The sequence below is a fragment of the Hippichthys cyanospilos genome, chromosome 21 (assembly GCF_059441005.1).
Source record: "Hippichthys cyanospilos isolate Australia breed blue-spotted pipefish chromosome 21, RoL_Hcya_1.0, whole genome shotgun sequence".
In the NCBI taxonomy this organism is placed as follows: domain Eukaryota; kingdom Metazoa; phylum Chordata; class Actinopteri; order Syngnathiformes; family Syngnathidae; genus Hippichthys; species Hippichthys cyanospilos.
In genome coordinates, this window is record NC_142389.1 from 11,855,001 (window position 1) to 11,867,514 (window position 12,514).

The 12,514-nt window shown below is 45.6% G+C and overlaps 1 protein-coding gene across 3 annotated transcripts in view; it reads right to left on the minus strand.

The window, feature by feature from the left end:
* The window catches only part of slc66a2 (solute carrier family 66 member 2), a 41,321-nt gene that overhangs the window by 5,728 nt on the left and 23,079 nt on the right, over positions 1–12,514 (minus strand). For 2 of the 3 annotated variants that reach the window (XM_088404425.1, XM_088404424.1), the window contains one exon: positions 8,714–9,984. In XM_088404425.1, the coding sequence (XP_088260551.1) occupies positions 9,774–9,984 (211 nt within the window). In that variant the 3' untranslated portion in view covers positions 8,714–9,773. Of the gene's footprint in view, positions 1–8,713; positions 9,985–12,514 lie in introns of those variants that run through there. The other variant, XR_015863940.1, reaches the window with a different exon arrangement.

Below are 12,514 nucleotides of genomic sequence, written 5' to 3' on the forward strand. Positions count from 1 at the left end.
CTCTATGTGAGACCTGTTTTCTTTCATTATTATAATAATTAAATCCATCTCCTGACATTTTTGCTTTCAGAGTTATAAAGCTTATTTTTTTGTTTTTTTTCATCCAACTGAGAAAATTCAGTGAAGTTCCTGCTGGTAAAATTGATGTTGGTGGAGAGCACGTTTGAAGCAATGCTGTGTGCTTTTAAAAGAGCTGCTGGGAGAACTTTCTGGGTGGATGTCTGGCATTGCTTTCAGCCGAGAGACTGACTTACTTTGTCTTCAGAACTCGTGATCTACTTTAGATTTGACAGTTCAAGCTCAACTCACTTATGTAAGCATTTCTATCTGCCTTTTCAGTTGTTTCTAATATGTTACACTTCTTAACAGTTTTTGACCTAATAAGAAAAGTACTAATTATTAAATAATTCAACGCCGGAATGTCATTTCAACCTTTTTTTAAGAGTACGGACAATAAATCCCAGATACTTAAGGATCAAATCGATACTTAAGTACATTAATTCCCAGATACTTAAGTATTAAATTGATACTCAAGTATCTGGGATTGAATGTATATTCTCTTTAAAAAACAAAACATGAAAATACACAAAAATACACGGCATTGAAAGAGTTAATAATACTGAAAATGAAATCACCTGTTCTCAAGGCTTGGTTAGTAACCATTCATGGCTCACCTTTTAGTCAAGTGACATTTGCATCTGAGCTTTTAGCATGTGCTGTTATTTTCATCTAACACAAGGTGGAAAATGTGTGAAGAAGGCACGCTGCACTGACTTAGTCCGAGCGTACTCTAACACACAAAAAGACTTTTCTTTTGAAGTGACCGGCAAAAATTTGCGGTCATTCAAACGATAATTTCGGAACACTCTGTACGTGTGTGTGTGTGTATATATATATATATATATATATATATATATATATATATATATATATATATATATATATATATATATATATATATATATATATATATATATATATATATATATATATATATATATATATATATATATATATATATATATATATATCTTAAGTAGTTGTTTTTTTATATATGTTATATAAATACTTAAGTAGTTGGTATTATTGCTATTGTACAGCTTGAAAACCACCATTGTGGCACATTAGAAAAATCTCACAATTTACTCTCACAAGTTCACAATTTACCTCATTCACAATTTACCTCATTTACATACATTCTTCTTAATCAAATTATTTGGAAGTATTGCCCAGGCCTGATGTAAATCGCTCCATATTTCGATCCCATTTTGAGACTGTATAATGTCTGCACAGGTAAAAAGTCATTATATTTGATGTATTACTGCAGACACAAAGTACACCAGTATATTACCGAAGAAATTCAATACCTAATTAAACAATCCCTAACATTGTCACTATTATGCAAAATAAACAAAATACGCTGAGTGAGCCTTGCTCTCTTTATTTGGTCCATTTTTCCCCCTCTCCATTGTTAGCGAATAATGCAGAGGCAAACAAAAGACACTTCAACAGACACATGATCCCAACAGTGCATGTTACACAGAAAGAAGATTAAAAAAAAAAAAAAAAAGCTTAATTTGGTATTGAGTTGAACAAGTTGTGTTTCACTACGATATACCTGATAATGGGAAAAAATATGGCTTGAAAAATAACAAAAAAGAAGGAAAAAGAAGAAAAAACAGAATCAATCTAATTTGGATTCAGTGATGCACAATGAGAATGTGCCCAATATTCATACCCGCCTGAAAACCAAACAAACATTTCTCTAAACAATGAAATAATTTCTTAAAATCCCGCTGAGAACGCGGGAGCAGAAACAATACAGCTCAGCAAGGAGCTAACCTGATTAATAGTTATGTGGGTTGGGTAAGAAGAATAGCACTGCCATGTCCTGTCTGGCTGATTACAAAATTGTAATAATAATGATTTAAAAAAAAAAAAAAAAAAAGGTGGTGGCTGATGTGGGTAGATCACAGCCTCTTCCCCAGAACAGGAAATTAATTTTCATGTAAGAAAATGGAACACTGCCCCCGTGAAATGAGGTGGACACAACAAAGGATTGTCATGGTTTGTTGGGTTGTGGGTTTATTTTGAGGGGTTCTGTTTCTGTTTACGTTTATAGTTCCGGTTTCTGCCCCTGTCGCGTCTGCCTGCGTTAGTTTTGATTTAGTCCACCTGTCTGTTACCTGCGCCTCGTGTCCTCCAATCTGCTCCCTTTGCCTGTTGTCCCTGCCCAGCTGCCATGTGTTAGTTTGATTAGTTTGTGAATGTATTTAAGCCTAGTGTCTGTTACAGCCCGTGTCGGATCATTGTCTCTGTCACGTCATGTCATATTGTCTCTATCGTATTGTCTCGTAGTCCCGTCTTGCCCCGAGTCCCTCAGCTCCGTGTTTTCCTGCCAGCCTGTCCATAGTGTTTTGCTTTCTGTTTTGCCAGCCTGCCTGCGCCCTTAGTTCGAGTTTTTTGGCCGTCCTGTTTTTCTCGCTTTTGTTCCCGTTCGTTTATAAATAAATGGATTTAATCAACCCCCTGTCCCGACGCTCCCCTGCTTTTGGGTCCTCCTCCTCTGCAACCATACCGGCCTCCTCAACCGCCGTACTCTCCCGTGACAGAATGATCCGACCACCAGCACAGGACCCAGCGGGAAGTCCGCGTCGGCGGACTCTACGCCGCCGCCCCGCCCGCATCCGTTCTCAGCCCGCCGGTCAGCCCCGTTCCCCCAGTGTGAGACCTCTTGTTTTTTCTTCCGTGTTTCTCCCCTCCGAGTCCGCGTCTGTCCCCGCTTCTGATCCGCCCCCCGCGTCTGTTACTTCCGCGTTTCCCTCGTGTTCCTCCGACCTCCCATACGACACGATTCTGTCCCCGCACGTTTTTTGTAGTTCCGATTTTTCTGATTTGCGTAGTTCACCTTCTGTCCGCACACCCGATCACCCTTCCTCTCCTGTTCGCGCACCTTACTGTACGTTGGACTCAGATTTTTCCGATATCGAGGATTGCCCTCCTTTCGTCACGTTTCGTTCCAGTACCGGTCCGGATTTTGTTTACCCGCGTCCCTCTTCCTTCGACACTTTTTATCATATTCCGTATTCGAGCCCGTGCACCTCTTATGATTTTGATTCAGATTTTGATTTTCCGTCCAGCCAGTCATTTTACAGTTCGTCCGAAGACTCCGATTCAGAGCCCCTATTTGACCGTGACCTTTTCGTGGGCTCCCGGTTGGCATTTCGTGGCCGCCGGTGGAGGGGCCCGCGAAAAGGCCACCGCCCCAGTGACCACCAGAACCCATCTGTTCAGCCTTCCGATCCGTTCCCTCCTGTCTCTGTGTCCCCCTCTTGCCGCGCCCTGCCTACTTCCTCCTGTCCTGTACCACCCTCTTCTTGCATCCTGTCCCAAGCTCCTGTCGCGTCTGTACCACCGGTCTCTGTTCCCCAAACTTCCTGCCGGCGGGCTGAAGCGGTACCCGCCCCTGTTCCAGCGCCAAGGCGGTTACCCGCCCCTGTCCCAGCGCCAAGGCGGTTACCCGCCCCTGTCCCTGCGCCAAGGCGGCAGACCGCCCCTGTCCCAGCGCCAAGGCGGCAGACCGTCCCTGTCCCAGCGCCAAGGCGGCAGACCGCCCCTGTCCCAGCGAGCCGGCGCCCGGCCTCTGCGAACCCTGCGAGCCGGTCCCCGGTCTCTGCGAACCCTGCGAGCCGGTCCCCGGCCTCTGCGAACCCTGCGAGCCGGTCCCCGGCCTCTGTGAACCCTGCGAGCCGGCGCCCGGCCTCTGTGACCCCTGCGAGCCGGCGCCCGGCCTCTGTGACCCCTGCGAGCCGGCGCCCGGCCTCTGTGACCCCTGCGAGCCGGCGCCCGGCCTCTGTGACCCCTGCGAGCCGGCGCCCGGCCTCTGTGACCCCTGCGAGCCGGTCCCCGGCCTCTGTGACCCCTGCGAGCCGGTCCCCGGCCTCTGTGACCCCTGCGAGCCGGTCCCCGGCCTCTGTGACCCCTGCGAGCCGGACCCCGGCCTCTGTGACCCCTGCGAGCCGGACCCCGGCCTCTGTGACCCCTGCGAGCCGGCGCCCGGCCTCTGTGCACCCTGCGTGCCGGACCCCGGCCTCTGTGCACCCTGCGAGCCGGACCCCGGCCTCTGTGCACCCTGCGAGCCGGACCCCGGCCTCTGTGCACCCTGCGAGCCGGACCCCGGCCTCTGTGCACCTTGCGAGCCGGACCCCAGGCTCTGTGAACCCTGCCCGTCTGCCTCCCAAGCCAGTCGCCCGTCTGCCTCCCAAGCCAGTCGCCCGTCTGCCTCCCAAGCCAGTCGCCCGTCTGCCTCCCAAGCCAGTCGCCCGTCTGCCTCCCAAGCCAGTCGCCCGTCTGCCTCCCAAGCCAGTCGCCCGTCTGCCTCCCAAGCCAGTCGCCCGTCTGCCTCCCAAGCCAGTCGCCCGTCTGACTCCCAAGCCAGTCGCCCGTCTGCCTCCCAAGCCAGTCGCCCGTCTGACTCCCAAGCCAGTCGCCCGTCTGACTCCCAAGCCAGTCGCCCGTCTGACTCCCAAGCCAGTCGCCCGTCTGACTCCCAAGCCAGTCGCCCGTCTGACTCCAAAGCCAGTCGCCCGTCTGACTCCAAAGCCAGTCGCCCGTCTGACTCCAAAGCCAGTCGCCCGTCTGACTCCAAAGCCAGTCGCCCGTCTGACTCCAAAGCCAGTCGCCGGTCTGCCTCAGTCATCCCAAGTCAGTCTCCTGGCATCCCCGCCGTTTCTGATTGGCCCCCAGTGGCTGTCTCTGTCCAGCCTGCCGTTCCCAGTGCTGCCAGCCACGGTGCCGCAGCCTCAGCCTGTTGAGCCACCAGCCACGGCGCCTCAGCCTCCTGAGCCGCCAGCCTCTGCGCCGCTGCCTCAGCCTCCTGAGCCACCAGCCACGGCGCCGCAGCCTCAGCCTGTTGAGCCACCAGCCACGGCGCCTCAGCCTCCTGAGCCGCCAGCCTCTGCGCCGCTGCCACAGCCTCCTGAGCCGCCAGCCTCGGCGCGGCAGCCGCAGTCGCCTGAGCTGTCAGCCATGCCACCATTGCCGCAGACGACAGAGATGCCAGACGGTTCCCTGTGGTCGCCCCTGTCCCAGGTCAGTCTTGTGCTCTCACTCGTGTCTGTGGTCTGCACCCAGTGGCTGTTCCCTGATGGCACCCCGACGACGCCTCCGCACCTGCCTGACGGCGTCCAGCCGACGCCTCCGCACCTGCCTGACGGCGTCCAGCCGACGCCTCCGCACCTGCCTGACGGCGTCCAGCCGACGCCTCCGCACCTGCCTGACGGCGTCCAGCCGACGCCTCCGCACCGGCCTGACGGCGTCCAGCCGACGCCTCCGCACCGGCCTGACTGCGTCCAGCCGACGCCTCCGCTCTGGCCTGACTGCGTCCAGCCGACGCCTCCGCTCTGGCCTGACTGCGTCCAGCCGACGCCTCCGCTCTCGCCTGACGGCGTCCAGCCGACGTCTCCGCTCTCGCCTGACGCCGCCCTGCTGACGTCTCCGCTCTCGCCTGACGCCCCGCCTGCCGATCTTCAGGGGCAACCGGGATACAAGCCTACCTGGGGTGGCTTGCTGTTCGCCATCGGGCGCCCAGGTCGCCCACCTGACTCGGCCCGCCGGGCACATCTGCTCTGGCGTCCTGGCCGCCCGCCTGATTCGCCTCGCCGGGCGCCTCTTGTCTGGCGTCCGGGCCGCCCACCTGACTCGCCCCGCAGGGCACCTTTCGTCTGGCGACCGGGTCGCCCGCCTGACTCGCTCTGGCGACCGGGTCGTCCTCTGGACTTTCCCCCTCGGGTGCATCCCGTTTGGCACCAGGGGTGCCTTTGGACTGTTTTTGTTTTTCTCCTGTGCCCTCCTCCGGTCCCCCTTCCGCCCACCCTGCCTCGGTTTTGTTTGCTTGTCTGTTTGTTTTGGGACGTCTGGGATCCGTCCCTTGAGAGGGGGGTTCTGTCATGGTTTGTTGGGTTGTGGGTTTATTTTGAGGGGTTCTGTTTCTGTTTACGTTTATAGTTCCGGTTTCTGCCCCTGTCGCGTCTGCCTGCGTTAGTTTTGATTTAGTCCACCTGTCTGTTACCTGCGCCTCGTGTCCTCCAATCTGCTCCCTTTGCCTGTTGTCCCTGCCCAGCTGCCATGTGTTAGTTTGATTAGTTTGTGAATGTATTTAAGCCTAGTGTCTGTTACAGCCCGTGTCGGATCATTGTCTCTGTCACGTCATGTCATATTGTCTCTATCGTATTGTCTCGTAGTCCCGTCTTGCCCCGAGTCCCTCAGCTCCGTGTTTTCCTGCCAGCCTGTCCATAGTGTTTTGCTTTCTGTTTTGCCAGCCTGCCTGCGCCCTTAGTTCGAGTTTTTTGGCCGTCCTGTTTTTCTCGCTTTTGTTCCCGTTCGTTTATAAATAAATGGATTTAATCAACCCCCTGTCCCGACGCTCCCCTGCTTTTGGGTCCTCCTCCTCTGCAACCATACCGGCCTCCTCAACCGCCGTACTCTCCCGTGACAAGGATGGCAAGTTATTACATTGTAAGGGGTGGGGGTGGGGGGGTGGGGGGGGGAGCGATAAATCAAATGGTCAGGTACATCATGGAAGGCTGAAAAATATTGAGCGATGACTTGTATGTCTCTGACACCTGTCGTGAGCATAAGTCAACAGTTCATTCAGTTCATTAATTCTTGGCTCTCCGTACACACCTTTGGCCATTGCTCCTTGTGGAAATACGTCTTCAGGTCCTTTTTGGGCAAAAGTCCAAAGCCGGTTGAACTGAGGATAACTTCTCAACCGAGGAATGGCCCTGAGGTAATAGATCCATTTGATTCATATTTGTTTAATACACTTTGCTCCTTTAAGTGGTCCGAGAGTTCATGTGGGGACCGTGAGGCCTACAAGTGGTTAAAACTGACCGCTATTTTCCACCGAGCATGATAGCAAGAGCACCCCCCCCAAAAAAAAAAGCAACAAATGCAGTTTTATACATTCAGCAATGCGTATAGATTGATTTTAGTGAGCAGCGAGCCATATCTGAGGGTGCGTGTGTGTTAAGGCAGAGGGAGGGGCATGCAACAGTCAATCCACATGCCTGGCTGGACCTTAAAATGTGGTTCAATTCAGTACACAGCGTGCAGAGATTTTACACATGTACAGGTTTCACACATATCATTATGGAAACTCAGTTTCTGGCAGCCTCATCAAAATATTCCTTTAATTTTCCATCTTTTCCTACTGTCAGAAGCTTCCACCAGTGTGAGGAGGGATTTTTATATATATATATATATATATATATATATATATATATATATATATATATATATATATATATATATATATATATACACACACACACACACACACACACACACACACACGCGCACACAGTGGACCCCTAGGTTATGGCGTCCCTTTGCACTAAGATTTTTTGTTCCCTCCTTACAACATTTTTCCCATTTTAGGACAACAACTACTTGGCAGTCAGTGTGTGTGCGTATGACTGCGACTCAGACCACGCTCACTATAAGCGTCACGGCATACATCACATACGTCACTAAAATGCTGGTCTGCTATTGGTCGGTGTCACTGAGATGCTAGTCTGCTATTGGACGCCGTCGTGGCGTCGCTAAGATGCTGGTCTGCTATTGGTCAGCGACACGGTGTCTCTACGGAGACAAATATTCTCTACCGTGATCTTGTGTGAGTGCTTCTAATATTGTATTTATTGTGCATTTTAGTGCTTAATTCAAAGTTTAAATTGTTAGCCATGGATCCCAAGATTGCTAATGATGTTTTACTATTGAAACAAAGCTGGAGGTGATCAATAAAATACGAAGAAGGCACATGCATCGTTAGCCATCGTATGGCCATAAGTAGCTCAAGTCGCGTCACTGCAAAGGTAAATATTATATTCTTTATATATTTTTTATTTATGATGGTATTTAATTACATACGTATATATCATACATAAGTAGCACTTACTATGCTATTCTGTTATTAATTATTATGTATATAACATATTTATACACATAACATAATTTCTTTTCTTATAACATGATGTCTTTATCTGGGGTTTTATATGCATTAGCTAATGCATCAGCTAATTACTATAGGACCATTTTTGCCTTATGATCCCAACTCCAGAACGTTGTGGGTCCATTGTGTGTGTGTGTGTATATATATATATATATATATATATATATATATATATATATATATATATATATATATATATATATATTTTTTTTTTATATATATATATATATTTTTTTTTCTCATTTTAAAAAATAGCTGACATTCACTGCCACTGATGGCTATACACGTCAAAAATCCATTTTTGATTGGCTGGCAGGTAAAGAGTTAATTATTTTTTACTATATTTCTCACTATACTTTGCTGGCATGTATCAAAAAATAACATATCATTTGTAAATACATATTACTTCTGTGATCCAACCCCCCCCCCCCCTTACACCTCCCCATCGGAAAACGGGCTTCTAATGTCCAGAAAGAAAAATCCCAATGGCGAAAACACGATTCTGACGATTTTTGAATTTATTTATTTGCTTATTTTTACAGGCAATAACATCACAAACTAACAAAAATGGTCTTCTGTTATTTAATAAGAAAAAAAAAAAAAAAAAAAAAAATATATATATATATATATATATATATATATATATATATATATATATATATATATATATATATATATATATATATCTCAACTCTCACTGCCATTGAAAGCTATAGGACGTCAGAGATCCATTTTTACTGGGCTGGCCGTAAACGAGGGAATCATTCTATTTGTTAATATAGTTCACTGACATATGTCAAAGAAAAAAAAACGCATTACATGCAGTAAATAAATAACACTGCCGTGAGCCCAAGACTTAATCTGCCTTACCTCATTCTCTGCGATTGACGACCATATAAGTTAAAGATCGAAATTTTTCAGGGTGGCAGTGAATGATTTAAAAAATTAGAGCCCCCCCAAAAAGAAAAAAAAACCTCACACTGATGGAAATAGGCTTCAGACATTAAGTACGCTTTTTCTTTTATATTTTAGTGGCAGGAATGGGCATAAATAATTGATTAGTAACAGGTTGAGGTTATCCACTAAGGGTGGGTTAGAGGTCTTAGGGTTTGTGTTCCCCTCCATTTACATTTATCATTTTACCATTCAATCATCACACAAAGTAAACATTGTGAATAACTGCCTGCTTTCAATATTGTGGGAACAGTTTGGATATGACCCTTTTATAGCTCCATGAAGGCATTCTGGAGTAAAAAGCCCCTTTTAGCAAGCCTGTAACAAATATCTACTGCTTTTTCCATGTTGTTGTTTGTATTCATTTAGGAATCATCCAGCTTCTGCTGAAGCATCAGATTTGTAACAGCTGGGGAAAGTCGGAGAAATGCCTGGTTGTCTCGTGTTATACTGTAGCTCAAGAGCAAGAAATTTGGGGACCTGACCTCAAGCAAAGAATTGGAGCAGCGCATCCAAGCATTCTCATCCAACGTTGGTAAACGGAACTTCTCAGGAGATGTTTTGAAAAAGTGTCTGGAAAGAATATTTTCTATGGACGGCAATTCCAGATTTTCTTCATTTTTAACTTGCTGAAAAGCAGATGACATTTCACTTCCTCAATACTGTGCTGTTAATTGCGAGAGTAGAAGATCATAAATATTCAGAACCACTTTGGGTTTGCTTGTAACAAGTTTTCGAGGCATTGGTGCAGTCATCAACATCATCTCCATGACCTTTTTTCTCTTTCCTGGATCAAAAATAGTCCTCAGAGGGCTTTGGCACTGCTGGTGTGGGAGGCGGTGTGGGACGCCGGCTTTTGTGGATAGATGCTATAGTAGTAAACCTGGAACAGGATGGACAAGTCCACCAGGACCTGCAACATACCGCAAGTCCAGAACTGCACAGGCGCCTGGGTGAGCAGGAAGTAGCCTGTTTTGAAGGTGTCGCCAGTCGTCCACATCATCACCATCTTGACGCTGCGAGGAAGAAGTCGACAGGGGATATATTATAAATATAATTTTAAAATATGACACGGGACTTGGCTGAGCCGATCCGATGCTCTTGCATCTCTGAGACGTTCAGTTTGCGGTGAACCGTGGCGGCCCCCGTCGTTAATTTGAAATCAATCAAGCTTATCAAGCTAATGCTGAGCTTGACTGACCTCTGACATTTCCCATAACTCACCCGCCCCACCCCCACCCCCAGCAATTCCAATTTCAATAACTCAAAGCATGGATAGACAAACACCAACGAGACTTTGTATTTGAAATGGTAATTTCCTTTTGCATCCACAGGGTCAATCTCCAACGCTGTATATTTTTATTCTCTTGACTGACATTTACACTCGGGCGCATAAGTAATGAAGTGAAACTGCAAATCAAATCTCCTCTAACAATACGCGAGAGCCGGAAACATCTCCGTCAACAGTAAGCCAACACATTTCCGATGCATTCTTATTGAGTGTGAAGCTTCTTTGGGATCAATAAAGTGTACATCTTAGAAGCATCAAGGGTTCTTCCTAGAAATACAAAATTTAATATATTCACTCCATTGTGTTCTACATGGCAAAGGGTCCATATAAAGAAATATGTCTAGGTTTAGGATATCAAAATTCCTCGAACTTAGTAGTCATGCAATCTGGTCATTATTCCCAGTACCCACTTGTCAGATAGTCTCAAATATTTGGTTGTGATTATGGTTAACTATTCACAACTTCTATGGAGTTTGACCCAAGATTTGTGGACTCATTCACTGCCAACTGTAAAAGTCAAAGATATTTTAACTGGCTTCGCAGTGAATGAGTTGAAATTTTGCGGACACATAGCGGGATGATGAGGACGTCTCAGATCCGACTCTGGCAGTATCTTGATTTTGTATGACCGGCCGGATTTTAAACAATTTTTGTCCATCCCACCCAGAAAAACTGGTTGAAAATACATCAAAAATATGTCACGTGTCCATCCAAAAAACGTCTGAATCTCGTAGAAATGTCAAAGCTAAAAAGGTAATTTTTATGTCATTGAAGACTGCTTTAAAAAGACAACCTTTTACGCTTTTTATGCTGTCTAATTCAAGGCGTTGAAAAGCCGTCTTTTACCATCACTGTCTCACATTTTTGTTCCAGTAGCCCAATTCTTACCATCTTACTTGTTCCCCAACAACTGGTGAGGAACATGTTGATCTGAAGGGTGTTTCCAAAGGAATCAACTGTAAATTAGTGTTCGCAAGACATACTGTATCCGGAAATAGTCCAGAAGAACTTAAAATGGTTCTTTTTGGTAGAAATGTGAAACACTTGCTCTACTCTAAATCAGATAAGTCTTCGACAAATTTCGAAATAAATTTGGACCTCATAAGATCCACAAAGAACAACATATATTTTAAATATTTTGGGACAAAATTTGAACCGCATTGGGTGGGCTAAAAGCCACACAAATTTTAATAAGTATTTTTGACATGAGCTGAATACAGCCTAGTTTTAAAGACCATACTGAATGGGCTAACACAGTGCTTCTCAATAATAGGAAAGAGTAAACTTTTTGCGCCCCACTCAACGCGGTGACTATGAATCAGATTATAATCTATAAAAATTGTATAAGTGTACCTAAACCTGTATCTTTTTGAAAAATAAAGGAAAAAAAAACACGAGGCATAGCAAGTGCCTAAAACTAAAGAACAAAATACGTATGTCTATCTATCTATCTATCTATCTATCTATCTATCTATCTATCTATCTATCTATCTATCTATCTATCTATCTATCTATCTATCTATCTATCTATCTATCTATCTATCTATCTATCTATCTATCTATCCATCTATCCATCTATCTATCTGAAGGAGGTCTCCACGTGACCTCTTTTCATCTGTGAAGCCCTTTGAGACTTCGGTGATTTAGGGCTATACAAATAAAATTTGATTGATTGATTGATTGAAATATGCAGTGATCCCTCCTACTTCGCGGTCTCAGATATCGCGGTCTCAGTACTTCGCGTTTTTTTCCAGGAAAAATAAAAAATATTTCAAAGTAAAAAATCATTTAAAAAATGTGCAAAAATGTACAAAAATTTAAAAAAGCAAAAAAGTACATTATACAGTACTGTATTAATCAAATAACGAAATAATATTAGTGAATAACTATGTTAAGAATTCTTCAAGCGTTCGGGTTCGTGACGGTTTTTATCTTATTTTGAAATGAATGCTTTTAATTTGTCGGGTCGCGTTGCATTTCCGTTTCCTGTTTTACGTTCTCTGTGCGTGTAAGCTCATATTTATAGTTTATAATCATTTATGTTGATAACGCACGCTACTGCCTATGTTTAGTAAGCGATGAGTGTTTATTCTGTTTATGTGTTCGTTTGTGTAGAGGTTGCACTTTATAGTTAGTAGTTGTTAGTTGTTGCTAACCCGCTAATGTTGGCTAAAAATACAGTAAATTCATAGATTAAGTGTTTATATGTTAGTTGACTGACTTTAAGATTGTCGTTGATTTATTATTCAACAAAT